We start from the raw sequence: 21,052 nt of genomic DNA on the forward strand, positions 1-21,052 counted from the left end.
TTAGCTAATAAAATTGATACGCTTATCAATTACTTCATAAAAGGTGATGAGTCGAAGAAGAGATGATGAGTCGAAAGAAGAGATGAATAAGGCTTTTATTAGCTAAGAAGAGACCATGCTTCTTCGTGAGTGACTGAACAAGTCTGAACGAAACCCACACAGTGGTGGGTGGAGTCAGCTGAGGCATGCCTCCATACACAGCGCCACCCAGAGGTGGCAATATACAATACAGTGGTTTACCACAATGGCATCAAGTTAATACATGGCAACCATCATTCATCACCGACCCAGCCCCTATGAGTAAGACCTAGCTCTTGTAAGTAAGACTCACACCAATCCGGAGGATCCAGAGGGGCGGGGCTAGAGAGGAGCATTAGTGGTTACACCTGTAGAACATTCCAGACATTAACAAGTACAACAACAACAGACAATACAAATGCCAGAACACAGAGTTATTTCATCACACAGCCTCACAAAAATAAATACGAATTTACCTTCTGGTAAGAGGATAAGGGAACACGAGTTCAAGCTAGTAAAAAGTCATTTTAGGACTGATATGATGAAGACTTTCCTCACACAGGATCAACACATGGGACAAACTCCCAGATAGAATAGTGGAAGCTAAAACCCTGGAATCATTTAAGAAACAATAGGATTTTAGCAAGGAGGAAAGATTGGATAGGCTGGAGTTGTTTTCTTTGGAACAGAGGAGGCTGAGGGGAGAATGAATTGAGTTGTATAAAATTATGAGGAGCCTAGAGTGGTTAGGAAGGACATATTTCCCTTAGCAGAGAGGTCAATAACCTGGGGGCATAGATTCAAAGTAATTGGTAGAAGGATTAGAAGGGAGTGGAGGAGAACTTTTTTCACCCAGAGGGTGGTGGGGGTCTGGAACTCACTGCCTGAAAGGGTGGTAGAGGCAGAGACCCTCACTGCATTTAAAAAGTGCTTAGATGTGCACTTGAAGTGCCGTAACCTACAAGGCTATGGGCCAAGAGCTGGAAAGTGGGATTAGGCAGGATTGCTCTTTTTCGGTGGGCCAAACGGCCTCCTTCTGTGCCGTAAATTTCTATGATTGTATGACAATCCTATAATGGTTGGACTACAAAGTCCTTTGGATGGATGAATGAAGGTGGGCCTTGTTCCTCCATAATTATCTTGGGGTCACGTGACATGAATCTGCCAATCCGAACCCCTCTTCGCACCCTTGCTGAGAGCTGGAGAGCGATTGCGCCACCCTGCGGCGGGGAGGACTCCCGGCAGCTCCATCGCCACCCGGTGGCGGGGAGGATTCTCGGGCGTCCCATCGCCACCTGGTGGTGGGGAGGACTTCCGGCCGCTCCATCGCCACCTGGTGGCGGGGAGGACTCTGGGCCGCCCACCGCCGGCGGTCACCGCGAGGGGCCACGTGGTGCTACACGCCGGGGACGCGCTGACGTGACGTTACGCGCGCGCGGGGGGGGGGGGACGTTTTGCGCAGTCTCGGCTCTGCCAGCTTTCAGCATGTCGGCCGGATCGCCGCAATCTGCGGGGTAAGAGAGGGGGAACGGGCGGCGCTCCTTCACCAACCCACCCATCCCCAGCTCAGTTCACTTCACCACCGGTCACCTATGTAGAAACAGGCGCTGTGATGTCGGGTTGCCCGTCCAGTGGAGGCCGGGCCGCCGCCGTGCGGCCGCTCGCGGTAGTTGGTGTGTTTTTAAAAAAAAACTGCTGCGTCGATCGCGCCATGCCGAGCTGGGCCTGAGTGGAGTAAACCGGACCGGACCGGGGGCGGTTTATAAAGTGTGTGTATGGGGCAGAGCCAGTCAGTCTGTCTGTGTGTCGGGCGGGGGGAGATTTCAGTCTCATTTTACCTTCGATCGCTGACCGTTTGCCGCCGTGTGGTCGAGCGATCCGAGCGGCGCCTTTAAATCTTTGTCCCTCCATTTTATTTTTTTTATCGGCGGCGTTATTCACGTCTCTCCCTTTTTTTTTGTTTTGTTTAATGGGTGCCGGCGACAAGCCGCCAGATTGGCTGCATCTCCCCCTCTCCTCCTCCTCCTCCCTCTCCCCCTCCCGCCGAAAACTTCCCGCAGGCTGGGAGCAAATAGAGGAAACGGCGCCACCGAGCTTCCCCCCGCTTCGTTGCGCGATCCCGGTCTTCAGACCGTTTGTAATTCTTCACTTTGTGAATGTTTTCCAGCCGCGGTGTGATGGGGGGAGGGGATGCATTAAAACCTGTTTGCGGGGGGGATTGTGCCCGGTTCACCGCGCAGTTTGTCCTTTTCTCAAGTTTGTTTAAGTTTCCGCGGTTTTCATAAGAACATAAGAAGTAGGAGCAGGAGTAGGCCATACGGCCCCTCGGGCCTGCTCCGCCATTCAATAGGATCGTGGCTGATCCGAATCTAAACTCACGTCCACTTCCCCGCCCGCTCCCCGTAACCCCTAATTCCCTTATCAGCTAGGAAACTGTCTATCTGTTTTAAATTTATTTAATGTCGCAGCTTCCACAGCTCTCTGAGGTAGCAAATTCCATAGATTTACTACCCTCTGAGTGAAGAAGTTTCTCATCATCTCAGTTTTGAAAGGGCAGCCCCTTATTCTAAGATTATGCCCCCTAGTTCTAGTCTCACCCATCAGTAGAAACATCCTCCCCGCATCCACCCGATCAAGTCCCCTCACAATCTTGCATGTTTCGATAAGATCGCCTCTCATTCTTCTGAATTCCAATGAGTAGAGGCCCTTTAGCAGGGTCGTAGAATGGATTGGTGCGTGTTAAATATTTAAACAAAAACATCTTGTAGGCTCCAAAATATGAAGGGTGCCGTGCGGGAATATTTCCGTGTTAATTGTGAGCCCCTCACAATGAGTTGATTATAGTTATTGTTTACTGATCTCTTCAAATGACATTGTTAGTATTTCCTGATCCTTTTTGTGACACCTGCCATTTAGAAGTGAAAATGCTGAAAATAAATTATCTTCCAAAGTAAATTTATTTTTCTGCATGTTAAATTGAAGATGGTAGTAATTCAATGTTGGGTTTCTTGTAATCATATACTGCTTGAGATTTGCCATCGAGTTATCTGTTGCTATCTCGCTGACAGCGGCAACAATTGTTCTGGCTCGTTACCCATGCTAAGAGGAAGTTTTTTTAATCAAAACTTGAATGATAAAGCAATCATTTATTTTCTAGAAAATCTTGTTCCATAATGCAAAGCCATATCAAAAGTTGATGGTGTTTCTACAACAATATACAAACCTTAAACTCGAGGGAAAAGTCATATTAAAAAATAAATATGTGGAAATTATATTGGGTGGCTGATGTTGGATTATAAAACACTAATCCAATCTAGCGAAATTCAAATTATTTCATCAATTTAAGTTTTATTAGTTAAATACTGAAATTGGATTGCTGTCATCCTAAAACGGGGAACTAGTATATGTGGAAATTTAAAAATACTTTTGATTTCTACTTTTCACACAGAATCACAGAAACCCCACAATGCAGATAGAGGCCATTTCGGCCCATCGAGCCTGCACCGACACATATCCCACCCTATCCCCGTAACCCCACGTATTTAATCCCCCTAGCACTAAGGGTCAATTTATCATAGCCAATCAACCTAACCCGCACATCTTTGGACTGTGGGAGGAAACCGGAGCACCCAGAGAAAACCCACGCAGACACGGGGAGAATGTGCAAACTCCACACAGACAGTCACCCGAGGCCGGATTCGAACCCGGGTCTCTGGCGCTGTGAGGCAACATCTTGCTGCACTTCTGACCAATCCTTGTTGGCCTAAGTTGATTTTATTCCCCCTAACACACTGATTTTTGATGATTGTGGTGAAGTTTTTTGTGATTTTTTTTTTTAAAGTTCTTTCTTTTGCAAAGTAGTACAATGGGAGACAGTATCAGTGTGTTTGTGTAGTTACTACACAATTCCCCTACTGAAAGATGTGCAAGTGTGATAATCGGAGCAGGTTTATGGAGTGATAATTTGCTGTTGGTCAGACTAAGTATTTATAAAGTTGTGGCTTTATTATAGACTGTAATAATGTTTTTCGGGTTATGATTAATCTAAACACTGTCAAAGCTTTGCTCTTTCAGAACGCATTGTGTTGGAGCTTTGTATCACGTTTTTTTTTATATCTCGTGTCCAAAATGAGGAATTTTGTTAAAATGGCCCTCCTTTTTAAACCGTTTCTGCCATTATAAGCTGCAGTCTTAATAATTTTGGAAGAAATAGGATGAACTCTTATGTTCAGCTGAACTAAAAGTTGGCTTAAGCCTTTGTTAAAAATAGTTTGAAAAAATACCAGCCAGCATGACTGAAACTGATCCTGATGTTAGGAATGGCGCCTTGAATATTCTCTTGCCTCCGTGACCAGCTGATTGACAATGCTACCCTTGTCGCTCATGTTGCATACTTCCTGATTCTGCAGCAAGATTAGCTGTAATGACTATATATTTAATTTCCAAAAAGTTATTCCCAATTTTATAAGCATTATAATATGTTATGAACTAATTTTTCTTTTAAAAAAGCAATGCTATGCATATGCTGTACTACTGTCTCCATATCTGCTAGTTTTATTGTTTCAATTAGTCAGCAAGCCGTATTTTAAATGAACAGGCATGTTAGCATCTCCAGTTACTGTTGCATTGGCTGACAAAAATTTGGCTAGTGACCCTGTATAATGGAAGTACACACGTGCGGACGTCTGAAGCTAGGATTGAGTTCAGCTGTGACTCTGAACCCTTCCCCTTCTTCTACCCCCAGTAGTTGAATTGATTTAAAGGCTCACAAATAATGGACACTTGAGTGAGGTACTGGAGGGTTTAAACACCCACGGAGTAGTGGAGAAAATTAGCGAAAGATTAAAACAAGAAAGCCTCTACTAGCTGTAATGGACCTACATGGAATGAGTGGGGTGGGTGTTAAACTGAACCTGGGCCAGAGTGGGTCCATAATACACAACTGCCCATAACTTAGCATAAGATTGTCCAGTAAGTAATGAATGTATGAGTTTTTGAGTGAGTGCATCAAAAAACTTTCTAGTAGGAAAGTAATCCCAGTGTAGACTAACAAGTTTAGTCAGCATTCTTTGTACATAATGCTTGGAAATATAATGTTTACAAAGGATTATATATTTCTTGAAGTATTTAAAAAAAAACGGAATTGGTATTTTCATTCCCTTTTTATCTTGCCAATTATCTTCCCTCTTGTGTTGGAGACGTTGGCCTGCAATTTGTGGTTAGTGACAAAGCAAAGGAGTTCGCCGCTGGCCCCGAGGTAAACATCCCACAAAGATCTCGCGATCTCTGGTGAAAAGTTCAGCATTTCCGATGTCCAATTGAAATCCGTGCAAGTTAATGGGGAATCCCTAACGTGAAGGTGGCGTCAACAAGCTGTTTCAGCTGTCAGTCAAAATGCAGAATTCTCACAGACAGTGAACCAGGAAGTGATTCTAACTTTTTTTAAATGTTAGAGAGACCAAAACAAAGATTGGGCCTCTTACATGGGGAAAAGGCAAACCTAAAATAAAGATGAATAAACTTTAAAGTTTCTTAAACATTTTATTTTATTAAAATGGATAAATTTGACACTCCACAAAATTTAAATGGGTTTTTCAGGGCCATAACCTTTGTTTAGCAGTCAATACACTGTTAAAACCCCAGTTACACTAATCCAAAAGGATCTAACTTTTAATGGGGTATTTAACAATGGTATTTCCACAGAAAAGCTGAAGTTTTCATCAGTCTCACTGATTTCACTGTTTGCTGGCTATAGAGGGGTGGGGACACAGCGCAGCCAGTGTCGGAGCAGTGACTGACTGACCACAGCTTCAGGATTCCTGCGTTAGGATGCGCATCCGTTAAATCCTGAAGTTGCGGTCAGTTTCAAAGGGGTAATAACAGCGAATGCTGTTTGTTCTCTGTTATTACCCACCGCAAATTCCGGGCCATTGACTCGTTTCTGTGTTACAGTACAGTGGGAGCTGGTGGGCTCCAGTATTCCTTGTCCATGTTACCTTTGCTCATGTGAACGTTGACAGTGATTGTTGGCAGACTATTTGATTGCAAGGTATAGCGCAACTGATGTTGTCCTCACTGTCCTCGACGTGTGCATTTTTAGCAGGGGTCCAAGGAAGGGAGTCATTTGCAGGAACTTGGTGATTGTCTTTTCCCAAACCTGGGACGTTGAGGTTATTTGTAGCACCCGGCACCCCTTGGCTGAAATGAATTAAGTCAGTGCAGACTAGTGATCTTTGTTATTCATTCAGTTTCGCATATAAATAAGTGTACCAATGTTCTATGTCATGATGTGGTTGCCTGTGAATTTGGATTGAATGCTTTGCCAAGGGATGAAAAATATCATGAAATGTGTTGGAAGATACAGCTGATTGACTGGATCAGCTCTTTCAGCGCTAAAATAACACACTTCACAAACAATATTAATAAGCAACTTTTTTTTTGTTACTCTAGGCGCCGTAGTAAATGGGATTGTCCAGAATCAATTCCTGTGTCGATGGCAGTATCGATAGAGTCTCAGATGAATAGTTTTCCGGCCACAATGCCACAGGTTGCAGTTCACGGTGGAGGTCTCTCTGGTCCTCCGCCAGAAGGCCAGTCTCCTCAATCTTCATCAGAGGCATTGGATGCAGCTGCTGCTGCCGCTGCCAGGATTAATGCCATGTTGATGGCAAAAGGGAAATTGAAGTTACCACAGACTCCCAGTAACCGAGTAAGTGATGCTCAGTGTTGTTCAATGAAATCTTAAAAATAATGCAAGCTGCTCCACTTTACACTGTCGGTTTAATATTGGACAGTATAATACCATTTCAAAATACTGCAAACTGTAAGTATTCTGTTTACATATTTCCATAGCAAAATATATGCAAATATTTCTAATTTGTGTCTTATTTTTCTGTTTAATTTCTATCAATGTTTATATCCATTTGTTTCAGTGCATCAGTAAATCATTGGTTAAGTTTTCTCCTTGGCCTCTCGAGGAAGGCAAGTTGTTCTTGTGGGTGATGACACATCTTTGGAAAAATTAGGGCTTAGATATATAAAGTTTGGCATTTTTGCCCATTCTCTACCTGACTCAAATCACATAGGATGGAAAACTTTGGATGAGTCAGAAAATGATGGGTTCAAGTCCAAATACAAACTTGAGCACATAATCTAAGCTGACACTTCAGTGTGAAGTACTGAGCATTATCCAAGCTGAGACATTAAACCAAGGCCCCCACTTTCTGCTCACATGAGCGTATGATTCTATGGCGTTATTTGAAGAGGAGAAGGGGATTTTCCTGGTCTTTTCTTGTCCCAAATAAACCCTGGAGCTCTCATTTTAAGAGTTCTAAGAACTTGTTTGAGAATTTTCAAAAGATTCTTGGACAGCAGATAACCTGTCTTAATCTACTCAGATCTCTAAATTATCCCCAGGTGTTTTATCCATTTGGACCTCTATTGAAATAGTAGATTTTATAAATTTATCCAGCAATTTAGTGGTAGATTCTTAGAATTTGATCAATTGACACAGTAATGCAAAATTTCACCATCATGTAATTGTGGCCAGAAGAATTGGAATTGAGGATTATGTAGCAAAACATAAATCGTTACCTGTATAAAAATTACATTTTTGTGTTGTCTTTTGTCAAGAGGTCCTGAATCCCCAGGCTAGTCCTGGGGACTGTGGCTAAAGACATGAAAGTGAATATAGGAACAGGAGTTGGCCATTCATCCATTCGAGCCTGCTTCGCCATTCAATTAGATCATGGCTGATCTGTATCTCAACTCCATTTACCCGCCTTAGCTCCATATCCCTTGATACCCTTACCTAACAGAAAATGGAAAGGGGGTGAGATTGTATGATCCTGGTCAACTACTATGTCCCACAAGAGGAGAAAGACAGCTGGTGAAACTTGCCATGGAAAGCATAAACAGTTGTTTGATTTTTTAAATACATCCAGGCTGACTTAAAGTAAATTGTGCATGTTGAAAGTTTTGACTTTCCAAAAGTTGTATTTATAACAAAATAAGGTAGAAATGAGTAAAGGACATTCAACCAACTCTACTTCAGGATTGATTTAGCCACTTCTCATATTTTCTTACTGCATACATACCCATATTTCCTGATGAATTAGGAATAACATTTTCTTGCTGAGTCAGTTACTGCACTAGGCGGAAGACTGTTCTGTAACTTGATGACTGAGCATAAAGAGATTAATTCCTTTAGTTTATTAAAGAGGATAATGTTTGTGTCAAAAGTAAAAAGTGCAAAATAATCAATTTCATTCATTTGATACCTTCTCCTTCCAGTCAAAGTCTTCAAAATCAATGTCCCATCAAAAGAACAAAGATGATATGGTGGTTGCTGAAATTGAAATTAATGATGTTCCTATTGTCTGTAGAAATCTACTTACGAGAGGTCACACTCAAGATGAAGTGAGTAATTAATATGCATCTTTAAAAAAATAATACCTATGTTGTTGCAGGTTATGAAAGGGTTTGCAATGGGGCTCTTGCAAGTAATTACAAGTGAGAAAAGTAAACTTTTTAATATAAATGTTTGCAGAAGATGTGAATACAACAACTTGTATTTATATAGCAGCTTTAATGTAGTAAAACTTCCCAAGACGCTTCACAGGAGCGTTATCAAACAAAATTTGACACCGAGCCACATAAGGAGATACTAGAGCAGATGACAGAGGTAGATTTTAAAGGAGGAAAGAGAGGTTTAGGACGGGAATTCCAAAGCTTAGGGCCTTGGAGAGATTTAAAAATAAAGATGAGAATTTTTAAATTGAAGCGTTGCTTAACTGGGAGTCAATGTAGGTCAGCGTGAACAGGACTTGGTGGGAGTTAGGACGTGGGCAGCAGAGTTTTAGAGGACCTCAAGTTTACGTAGGGTGGAATGTGGGAGGCCAGCCAGGAGTGCATTGGAATAGTCAAGTCTAGAGGTAACAAAGGCATGGATGAGGGTTTCAGCAGCAGATGAGCTGAGGCACAGGTGGAGTCTTGTGCTTGACAACTCAAATAACTAAACCTTGTGTGTGTTTTTGAACAGTTGTGTTCAATCAATTGCTGAGAGACAATTAGAATCATAGAATAGAATCATACAGCACAGAAAGAGGTCATTCAGTCCATTGTGCCTGTGCCGGCTCTTTGAAAGAGCTATCCAATTAGTTCCACTTTCCCTGTAACCTTGCACATTTTTCCTTTTCAAGTATATATCCAATTTCATTTTGAAATTTACTATTGAATCTGCTTCCACCACGCTTTCAAGCAGTGCATTCCAGATCATAATAACTCCCTGCATAAAATAATTTCTCCAAATCTTCCTTCTGTTTCTTTTGCCAATTATCTTAAATCTGTGTCCTGTGGTTACCAACCCTCCTGCCCATAGAAACAGTTTCTTCTTCATTCTGTCAAAACCCTTCATAACTTTGAACACCTCTATTAAATCTCCCGGTAACCTTTCTGCTCTAAGGAGAACAATCCCAGCTTCTCTAGTTTCTCCACATAACTGAAATCCCTCATCTCTGGTATAATTCTAGTAAATCTCCTCTGCACTCTCTCCAAGGCCTTGACATCCTTTGTAATTCTTAGAAAAATATTGTCAGAGCCACATTCTGTTTACCCGTGCTCAATTTGGTACCTCTTGTTATGTCATTAGTCAGTTGTAACACTTAAGTATTGAATTGAATAGCAATAAATAAAGTACTGGTAATGTTTAATACCATCTGATATATACACAAAATGATTCATTTTGTTCTTTTCTTCAGATTAACAAAATCAGTGGTGCTGCTGTTTCCACCAGAGGGCGTTTCATGAATGCAGATGAGAAGCAAATGGCAGTACAAGGGTAAGGATCATTTTGCAATTTATTTGAGAAATGTGTCATTCTAGTGCTCCAGGACAAAATATGTTTTCCATGTTATGATGAGCAGTGTGCCTTAATTAAAAGCAATTAAACTTTAATGATTTAATGAACAGTTATTCCCTACCAAATGTATGCTAAAATAAAATAAAAACTCGTGTTAAGAAATATGTTGGAAGCAGCCATTTTATTTTTATTTGTGTCTCCCATTTTATGTGAAAGTTAGTGGCTACTTTTACAGGAACTTTCACAGGAGAAAGGGCCCATCAAATTAATTAGAAAATTACTCCTGTGCTAAGATCCTGAAAAGGCTGGAGTCCAGAGAAATTTTTGAAGAAGTTGGCCTTCATTGTTAAACAGTTTAAGATAATCCTAGGAAATTCTGGGAATGTTTTAGTAGATCATTCAGCACATGAGCGTGAAAGATTTAATATTTGAGATGTAACCTTTCTATTTTCGGATGCTGATCAATTTTCTGTGTAGTTCCTGAATTTCTGTTTTTATTTCATATTTCTTTTTATTTTGTACAATATAATGAAATACATTAATGATGTTAGAAACAAACCTCTTGGAAGCAGAAAAAATAGATTTAAAACACAGTGGCCTAGAAATTCGGTGGGCTGCGCCACCAGTTAGCGCCTAAAGAGGGCACTCAGTGGCTTTAGCGCCACTGGCCGCGCCTCCCGCGATATTTAGCGAGGCGCTAATGGCGGCGTTAGCCTGTAGCGCTGCGCCGCCACCGATGACGTCATCGGTGTGCACAGCGCCCCGCCCCGATCGCGATATTTGGTCGCGCCCGCCTCGAACACTGGTCGCAAATCGCGCCCGGTTCACGGGGCCTACCTGTGGCGGTAGTGGCGCAAATTAAGGTGGAGGTGCGGGGCTGCCATTTTTTTCAGTGGCGCTGCGGCACGTTGCGCTGCGATATTCAGTTTCAGCGCCCCAAGAGGGACGCAGGGCGAGCAGCGCCCCGCGTCCCTCTTGGGGCGCTCAAACTGAATTTCCGGTGGGCGCAACGGCTCCGTTCGCAGCAGTAATTCCGGCGCCCAGGCGAGCTTGGCGCCCCGTTTGGGGCTCCACCGAATTTCTAGGCCAGTTTGTCTTTTGATTTTTACACTTGTTTTGCCTGTAAAGTAGAATATTGTACTAATGTACATCTGGGAGCACTCTTACTCAGATCACTTGCCAGTACTAACATCCTTTACTTTGAGTGCAAAGAAAAATAAAGTTTAAAAAAAAGCTAAGTATAATGAGTAAAGAAAATGAGCCGTCTTTATCCTTAAAAATATTAGTCTAAAATTCAAGAATATTCCTCCTTTAAGAAAATGTCAGAATGTTTTTTTAAAAAAAAGCCATTTTATCAAATTAAGCACAAGGTATTCACAAGAAAGAATTCTGTAATTTCTTAACGAGAGATTAAAGATTGTCCACAAGATCACAAGGTAAGTTTGGATAAAAAAAGCATTTCGTTCAGCTCATTTGACCTCTTCCAGAAAGCTACTGTGCCATCGTCGCATTACAGCATCTAGTTTCTTAAATGATTCTAGTGTCCTATTCTCAACCAACCTGGTGATTCATTCGGATTGTTGATCACTGTCTGTGGAAAGACAGATTTTCCAAGGTCCGTCCTAAATTTGCCCCTAGCAATCTTGAATCTTTGCCCTTCTATCCTGCTGCAGTGTTGCATTTGCAAGTATTAACCTGGTTTACTGTATCTGTTAAGTATCTTGTCGACCTCTGCAATAAGTTTTCCTTTGTAGCATCACATCTGGTAGGTTTGATTCTTATTTGGACATCCATTGCCTAATTGAGGAGTAATCTTTCTTGAAATTACATTCTATAGTCCTACGTGCAATGTAAGGGAACAATATAGAATGTATATTTGTAAAGGTGTATTTGAAAAAGGGGAATTGGTGATATATTTAATAAAATACATATTAAACCAGAAGTCCTTATTTACTGGAACGTCTTACAAAAAAGAGTGCTGTAATCCAAAATGCACATTTTCTGAGGTGCCATTTGTGTATACGATGAAATAAATGTAATACTATTTTCCATACATAATTACAGTTGTGCTATTAAAATGTCAGTCTTGGTTCAGTGGTGGCACTCCCACCTCTGGCTGCGGGTTTGAGTCCCACTCCAGAGACTTGAGCACAAAATCTAGGCTGAGACTCCGGTGTAGCACTGGGGGAGTGTGGCACTGTCTGAGATGATGTCTTTCAGATGAGACATTAAACCGAGGCCCCATCTGCCTTCTCAGGTGGATGTAAAATATCCCATGGCATTATTTTAAAGAAGAGCAGGCGAGTTTTCCCCGGAGACCTGACCAATATTTATCCCTCAACCAAAATCACTAAAACAGATTATCGGGTTATTATCTTTTTGTTGTTTGTGGGACTTTGCTGTGCGCAAATTGGCTGCTGCGTTTCCTACATTACAACAGCGAATACACTTCAAAAGTATTTCATTGGCTGTAAAGTGCTTTGAGATGTTCTGAGGTTGTGAATGGTGCTATATAAATGCAAGTAATTCTAAAATATTTTTATTTGGAAACACATTGGGTGAAATTTGATAATTGTTGGCTCAACTAGGATAATGTCCGAGTCAGTATTTATCCCTCAGCCCACACCACTCAAATAGATTACCTGGTCATTATCACATTGCTGTTTTTGGGACCTTGCTATGTGCAGATTGGCTGCTGTGTTTCCTACATTACAACAGCGACTATGCTTCAAAAGTACTTAATTGGCTGCAAAGCGCTTTGTGACACCCTGAGGTGGTGAAAGGCGCTATATAAATGCAAGTCTTTCTTTTATTTACAAGACAGTTTTCTTTGTCTAACTCATTAGTTACTACTAGTAGATAATTTACTAATACAGGTAACTAGAAGTACATTTTGTGACTCCTATTTTAAAGAATGAAGTCTGTTTTATATTTGGTACCGTTGTAATGCATTAGTAACACTGAAGTTAAGGCGCTTTAAGTCAATAATTTATCTTTCTTTAGGGATCGACCCCTCTACCTTTGCATACAGGCACAGACGCAGAAGAGTGTGGACAGTAAGACTTGTTGAAATTGCTACGTGTCTAATTTTCACTCTGATTAAAATTTAGTCATTTTTGTGTTACCTGGGTGATAGTTACAGTCTACGTACTCTGTCGTAATTGTTAAAGCTACAGAGCATTGAATGCTATGTACAGGAAACTTTGTGCTATCCGGCACCCACGGGACCGAGCTACTGCCGTTGCCTCAAAACTTCCGGATAGACCAGCGTCAATGTTATCAGATCGGAGCTTTTCATCTCCGTATCTGACAACAAAGACTGTTGCTTAGCAACAGCTTGTCAGCACTCGGCCCGTTGCTTGGAAGCATCTCTGAAGCTGTTGCTAAGCTACAAAGACGCTTTCCAGAGCCTGCCTGTGAAAAGAATGCTGGGAGAAGAAAAAAAACCGAACCAAAACGGCTGCTGATTTCTGCCGTTAGAGCGAAGTTGCCGGACATTCAACCTCCGGATAGCACAAAGTTTCCTGTAACAGAAATAATAGACTATCTTTTGTTTATAATAAACAGGTTTGTTTCTGTTGATCTTCATTAATATAGACTATAAGTTGATTTGTAACTGCTTTTTTCCCCCTCTCTAATTTTTCTCTCCTCTTGTGAAGGTGTCAAGTCATTGTGGGGGTATGGTTCCATGGGGCCGGTCACCACCCTGTATGTTGCCCAAATTATCATTATTTATAGATGAGCCTGAGCGTCAGTGGGCTATTTCCATGAGGCCATTAAGGCTGAGCCTAATTCTCTGCATGCTGCTCGAGAGCAGCATTTTTGGCTGATTTTTTCACCTCACTAAGCCAGGGGCTCTAAGGCCAGTTTTTGTGTCCACACCAGCCCCCTTCCCTCCCTTGAGCCCAGAATGAACTTGGCTAACTTAATACAGAAAGGGAACAAATCTGTCTTTGGCTCAGCTACTCACTAGTTAAACCTGCTGTTGAAGGACTGTAACTACCTTTAATATCTTGAATTAGTTCTATTTCATTTGATTTGAATGAAGTCTTGGACTAATGTGTAACAAAAAACAAACTGGCATTTGAATAAGTGCTTTGTTATAAAACTGAGTACTGTACTTTATTATTTTTACTCAAAAGTTATGAGACAAACTTTGGGGAGGGAGCACAGTAGAAATTTTTATTATGTGAACTTGTCTACTTGGGGAAATAACACTTTTGTTTTCCAGATGTTCAAGGATTTCACATACAGTAGAGAGACTTGTTTTGGTCAAGAAACTGCTATTTTTGAAGTTAATGTATAAAATGTTCACATTGCAATTAAAGAAAAATACCTACGTTATAAATTTGTTGCAGGGATTGCACCTTCATGCAGGTTTTTATCTTGCAAACCTGCTGCTGCAACTTCTGTGCTGGTATAATCAGTTTAGCAGATCATCTGTCTAGTTTAAGAGTCGTTTTTTTTTACAGACTAGTGCTATTAATACAGTAGATTGTACAGTAACTTCAGGTATATTAGGAAGACATTTTGTAAGCATTTATAGATTTTTTTTTTTCTTGCTGTTATTCTGCTGTGTTTTACTTCCATTCCAAGAAAACAATGTGCATCAAGTACAGGTGTTTTTTTTCATCAGGGGCTGTAAACAGGATCAAAGAGATTATTGGTGAAGCATTAGCAAAAGAAGCCATCAAACAACCACTTCCACCTGTAGTGACATCTACTGCAAGGAGCAGTCCTATGACTGCACACAACTCTCCATACAATTCTTTGCCCCAGTTACAGCCAGGGGTATGTATGGTTTAGGCTAAACAGGGTATTAATATTGGGGTGTGGGCATGCTTTCTAAAATGGCACTTGCTATATTCATTAATAGTACAGAAGCATTTGTAAATAAAGCATGTATCGATAGACTCAGATAAACCAGAACTTGATCGAAGCATAGATAGAATTATAATGTAGTAATTTACTTTAAATGGCTTTATTTTGATGTAGATGTGGTAGTATAATAATTCTGCAATATTAGTCCAATGTCAGATTTATCAAAAGACAATAAGATGTTTTAGAAGTCAGTTACTTTATTTAAACATTTTTGCTAAGCAGTTTATACTTTTGTTCAAATTGCATTGCGGAACGAATGGTTAAGACTGCTTTGATAGAGATTTTAAAATGGGATATTGTAGGATTCCAGCCATATCTGTTTAGCTTGGCTCCTGCCTGTCTGGAGCGCTAATCATCCAGTCCAGGAGAGACCTTGGCACCTGTGTGTGTTTTTTTATTTATTCCTGGGATGTGGGCGTCACTGGCAGGGCCAGCATTTATTGCCCATCCCTAATTGCCCTTGAGAAGGTGGTGGTGAGCCGCTGCAGTCTGTGTGGTGAAGGTACTCCCACAGTGCTGTTGGGTAGGGAGTTCCAGGATTTTGACCCAGTGACGTGCATGCAAGCATAGAGCTCTATCCTTGCAGTTAAAAATTTAAATAGAGAGCATGGAGGGGAGAATCTCTGCTCTCTAAACATCTAAATTAAGTTCAGGTAAAAGTGTGCAGGAGATCCAACATACTTGTTGAGCATTTCCAGGTTTGACACTACACTGAACTTACACTGCAGTCCCACATCTAAGGCTCCCTCTCAGAGGAATCTTGGTCTGTTTTGCTGCAAAGTCAGTTCAGGTCTTAACTCTGGACATGCATGGCAAATTTGGTATTTGTGTGAAATGGAAATTGTTTTATACTGACACTGAATGAGCATTATAAATCTGCTCTTAATCAGAAGTTACATTCTTTTTGATGGATTTTTTAAAAGTGTGCTAAAAGTGAAGGCCATCAGTGTTGGGCAATGAAATACCTTCCACTTTGGATACAAGTGGGCAGCAAATAATCTCAGATCAGGTTCAACACAGCCAGATGCAGAGTAGAGCTCCCTCTGCCCTGCTGAAACACTGTGCTTTAGCACCAATCTCCAAAGAGCACTTCATAGTGTGTTAAATTGAAATTTTCCATTTCCCAATTTAGCCATGCAATGGTCTATCTGCTGGAGTTTGCCAGTTTTGTGTTGTGGGTCTACCCATTAGGAACTTGGTCGAGACTGCTCAGACTCATTTCACATTGGAAAATGCTGGGAATACTCAGCAGGTCAGGCAGCACCTCTGGAGAGAGAAATCTGTTGATGCTTTTGGCACAGTTGTTTCTTTATTGCTTTAACTTTTCCCTCTTAATTTGTTTATCTTGAAAGCTAGTGTAATTCCAATATAACCCAACTAGGAGAATACAGTAAAATGAAGTGTGAACTTTTCCATGACTGCTGTTAGCATTGGTTAACGGGAGGGGTGATTTAAGAGGCACCCTTCATCACCGCTACATTTCTCTGGGTAACCCTCTGTTCAATTGACTGCTGCTTGGCTTTTTGGAGGACAGTTTATTTGACGTGTTGCATTGTAATTTTTACAGACCCTCATCAAATCATAAACCTGAAGATTTTGCCAAAAAGACCATGAACACTTTATCTGTAAAACATTACGGCTGTTTTGATGATTTCAGCTTAGTAGTTTGTTCTTAAGTAAAATCAAGTTACATCTTGATGCTTTCTACATGTATTAAAAAGTATGGCGGGAGCCAAGTGTATTTTGTGATCACTTTAATACTGTATGCTGAAATGCATTTTTGTTTCTCTTTACAGATGCATTTTGTTCAAGACAAAATCTTTGTGGGTCTAGAGCATGCTCCTCCAAATTTCGATGCAAAAGAAAAAGTGGAGGGCCCGGGAGGGTCTTTTCTGCACCATATTCAGAATGAAACGGGAGCCAAAGTTCACCTCCGGGGTAAAGGGTCAGGGTTCATTGAGCCAACGTCTGGAAGGGAGGCATTTGAACCAATGTATATTTATATCACGTAAGTCTAACTTTTTACTATAAAAAAAATTATGTAATAGAAAATGGCTAATCGTAGCAAACCTCTGAGGAAGGGTGCAATGCAATTTATTACTGCTATTATTCTACTGCAGCTTAATTTTACTGGTACTGTAGGATTTAAATATTATAGAATGTAGAAGGAACATTGGGCCAGATTTTCATCGGGGGCTTCCTGCGTGCGGATGCCCCCGATCGGGAAAAATCTACGCACTTACCTGCTGGCTCCGTAGGTCCCGAAACTTCCGATCCTGGGCCTCTCCTGGTCCGCGCGCGCAGAGGCCCAGGTATCCCAGGGGCGCTGGTGGTTTGCAAGCGTCCCATGGATCATGTGGGCCATGGGGAACCGATCAAAGAAGGGAATCCCCCTGCACACTTTTGACAGGTCTCCGCATAGACCTGTCAAAAGTATGAATGGGGATCACATTTAAAAACACGGTTAAACATTAAATAATTTTTTTTAAATCACTTACTTAAAATTAATTAAAATTACATAAAATGTAATTTGTTTAAAATATTTATTGAAAAAAATAATTAAAGATTCTTACGGGGCTAAAAATAAATTTACCTTTTTAAAAAGTTTTTTTTTTAAATTATAAATGAGTGGGGGAAAATTTTTATTTTAAATTTTTTAAAACTCTTTTATGCTGGTAAATTACACCTGCTTTTATCAGGCGTAAGATTTTTCAAGGTTTTCAGCGGGCGGAGGTTGTGCAGAAAGCGGAACTCCCTGCCCGCGGAGGCCCTTTTCCCGGGCAGGCGGATGATCTGTCAAGAGGATCCTTGACGGATCGGAAGTGCCGGGTTTTAGTGCATGCGCTTTGCGGGCCTGAAACCAGCACTTGCGAGGCTCCTACGGGAGCGTACACACCTCGTATGCACCCGTGGGGGTCAGAATATCCAGCCCATTATTTCCAGTAATACTTACGTCACTGTGGAGAATATAGTTGGCTGTAAAATTCTGCGGATGTCTCAATGCCTCCCGCTGTAAAGCTGATGGGAGAACAGTGGAATTAGCATGAATGGCTGAAAACACCGGTTTATTCACACGCATTTACCGTCTTTTGGGCGAGAAGTTAAATCGAGGCTCCATTTCCCCGTTCAGGTGGATGTAAAAGATCCCACAGCACCTTTTCAAATAAAAGCAGGGAGTCCTCCCGGTGTCCTGGCCAACATTCATCCCTCATTCCATGCCACCAAAAGGAATACCTGGTCATTTATCTCATTACTGTTCATGGGATCTTGTGTGTAAAATTGACTCCTGCATTCGCCTGCAAAACAGCACTGAATACACTTCAGAAGTAATTAATTAGCTGTGAAGTGCTTTGTGGCATCATGAGGATGTGTAATATGTAAATGTCAAAATATTTCTCTCCTGGCCCACAGCCATTACATGTATAAAATGTCAGTGCTTCTCCTTATATAGTGCCGTAGGTGACTGTTGCCACTATTGAAACCGTTAGCCCAAACGTGAGGAAAATTAATATTCGGTGTCCTTGATGTGTTTTTCTTTACATAGAAAGCCATAATTTTTTTGTTTTCACAGTCATCCTAAACCAGAAGGTTTGGCGTCAGCAAAAACACTGTGTGAAAACTTGCTTCAGACGGTGAGTAGAATCTTGTTAGATCCTGTAGTCAGCCTTGTATATGGTTAAATGCATGTGCTGCAGGGTGGAGTGGAATCCACAGTCAGATTTACTGAGATATGCTGAAGTTTAGTTTTATTGCAAGAAAAATAGTTGAGAACCTCTCCAGTAAATTTGTTGTTGGTTGTATTTTATGCCATTGGTTGGTAATCACCTTGGTAAGTTAAAATATTACAATACTTTCAAGTGGCAATATGGCTGTGCCATTTTTGTTTAGGGTACAGTAGTGTACCCCTAATAGTTATGTTACTGGGTTGGTAATCCAGAGGCCTGCACTAATAATCCAGAGAACATGAGTTTGAATTCAGATTATATAAAAAAAAAAAAAATCTGGAATCAATAAAGGGTGACCACAAAGCTATCGACACTGCATTTTACAGATTATCCTACAATCCCAACCAGTTCACTAATGTCCTTTAGAGAGGGAAACGTGCTGTTCTTACCTGGTCTGGCCTATGTGAGTCCAGTCTCACACCAATGTGGTTGACTCTTCACTGCCTTCTGAAGTGGCCTAGTAAACCACTCCGCAGTATCAAACCACTACCACCTTCACGGGGCAACTGGGCCTGGACTTCCACGTCCTGAGGAGAAAGCATTTTTATAAATGTTTTCCATACATAGTGGCTGAAAGTCAGCTTTATAAAATTATAGTTATAAAATGTAAATCCTTTCCTTATTAATAGAATTTTTTTTAATCCACTTATTTTTCTCATTTGCTTTTAATTATTTTGCTCTTTGATGTTTTGTAACTTACAATCGTCATTCACATCGTGCACATGTCAATAGGATAAGCCTAGTGGCCAAGGTGGCGAATCATGGAAGTGATGCCACTTGCATTTTGAGTATCGGTGTCGTCACTTGGAAGCTTTGGTTCAATGAATCCCTGTTCCACACAAGGATTTGGTTCTCGTAAGAATCAATAGTTCTTCCTTCATAATTGCAGCTCACGCATATGTAAATTCCTGTCACATTTGAATTTACTCAACTTATCTTTCAAAAGATTTTTTTAAAGAAATAAAATGTCTCCTGGTTTCAAGCACCTTTCTAAGTATTAGTGGCCCTTCTCTCCTCTTAATAGACTGTCCTTCCTCTGATTGAAGCACAAGGTGGCAATGTGCAATGCTCTCTGCGCCCTAACTCCTTACACTCATAAGAACTCCCTTGTAGGGTGATGAGCCTTACTGAAGTAACAAATTGCCATTTAGGATAAGCCAAGGAATTGTCTGGATAAATACAGGAAACTTTGTGATATCTGGCACCGACGGGACCGAGCTGTTGCCGATCTATCAAAACTGCCGGACATACCAGCGTTAATGTTGAAGCATACGGAGGTTTTCATCTCCGTATCTGACAACAAACACTGTTGCTTAGCAACAGCTTCTAAACAGTCAGCCCATACCTTGGACGCGTCTCTGTAGCTTAGCAACAGCTTCAGAGAGACTTTCCAGAGCCTGACTGTTGGAAAAAAAAGCCACGAGAAGAAAAAAAAAACCTCGAAGGAAAAAAACCTAACAAAACGGCTCCTGATTTCTGCCGGTAGATCGAGGTTTCCGGACATACAACCTCTGGATAAACCAAAGTTTCCTGTATGTGTGCTTTACTACTGTCTTGTGTCAGATCCAGACCTCAGTACTCCGTTCCAGTGGTGCCGACATAGGTGTTACTTTCTATTGGTTGGTGTATAAATGTACTTTCTAAAAGGGCACAGAGCCATACAGAGCAGGTAGATTCCACATTCAGTCCTTAGTAAATATGACAGCCAATCTTAACGGGAATGTTGAGTTGGCCTCAACACGCATGGGCTAAGGAAGAGGTAAATCAATTTGGCTTTCCACTTCCGATAGCAATCAGTAAACCTTAATGTAGCTATGTGTATGTATGACGGATGAGAACACCTTTGGACATGGCTGTGAAGGTCCCACAATCAAATACAGGAAACTCTCTTTTAACCGGCACCTAAATAACCGGAAATCTCTGTTAACCGGCAAAATCCAGGAGTAGGTTCAGGTAAGTTTTACTTCATATTAGTGGCAGTTCCTGGATCTGTGGCTGTGTAACTGGGTTTCGTGCACTTGTTGCTAAGCAACAGGGACGCTTAGTCTGTGGCCGGAGTTCCTGCACATGTTGCTAAGCAACAGGGAAGCCTGGATTTGTTGCTGTGTACGGAGCTCTCGTACCTTTTAAACTATACCTCTCTGTAATCCGGACGTTTTGATAAACCGGCACCACGCCGGTCCCGTTGGTGCCGGATAATAAAGAGTTTCCTGTAGCTCACTGTTGAAGCTCACAAATTAAGAATGACTACCGTGTGAGTTATTGGAAGGCTACTGCTATCTGTGGAGCTATTCCCTTGTATGTCACTGCTTTCGGGGTAAAGTGAGAAAGAAGATTGGAGGTAAAAAATTACACTCAAGTCAAATTGTTCCCGAGTACTTTGCACAATCCAGTTTCAGGACTCATACTGATGGTGCTGGGGAGAGATCTAGTAACGGGCCTTGGAGCATTCATCATTCATCTATTTTGCTTTGATGTCCAAGATGTGGAACAAGCTAGCAATGCCAGACTCTGGCCATTGTAATGAACTGAGTCTGATCAGTTAAGGAAAGTTGGAGAAACTGTAAAG

General features: G+C 41.3%; 1 protein-coding gene across 4 annotated transcripts in view; it reads left to right on the top strand.

The window, feature by feature from the left end:
- Nucleotides 1–1,425: 1,425 nt before the first annotated feature.
- LOC147124131 (KH homology domain-containing protein 4-like) overlaps nt 1,426–21,052 on the top strand; it is a 55,944-nt gene continuing 36,317 nt past the window's right edge. For 2 of the 4 annotated variants that reach the window (XM_085982602.1, XM_085982608.1), the window contains exons 1-8: nt 1,426–1,532; nt 6,469–6,727; nt 8,311–8,436; nt 9,777–9,856; nt 12,881–12,933; nt 14,514–14,668; nt 16,555–16,766; nt 18,330–18,390. In XM_085982602.1, the coding sequence (XP_085838728.1) occupies nt 1,504–1,532; nt 6,469–6,727; nt 8,311–8,436; nt 9,777–9,856; nt 12,881–12,933; nt 14,514–14,668; nt 16,555–16,766; nt 18,330–18,390 (975 nt within the window). In that variant the 5' untranslated portion in view covers nt 1,426–1,503. Of the gene's footprint in view, nt 1,533–2,003; nt 2,156–6,468; nt 6,728–8,310; nt 8,437–9,776; nt 9,857–12,880; nt 12,934–14,513; nt 14,669–16,554; nt 16,767–18,329; nt 18,391–21,052 lie in introns of those variants that run through there. The other 2 variants (XM_085982582.1, XM_085982592.1) reach the window with 2 other exon arrangements.

The sequence above is a fragment of the Somniosus microcephalus genome, chromosome 1 (assembly GCF_052327205.1).
Source record: "Somniosus microcephalus isolate GS21.2 chromosome 1, FLI_Smic_1.0, whole genome shotgun sequence".
NCBI lineage: Eukaryota > Metazoa > Chordata > Chondrichthyes > Squaliformes > Somniosidae > Somniosus > Somniosus microcephalus.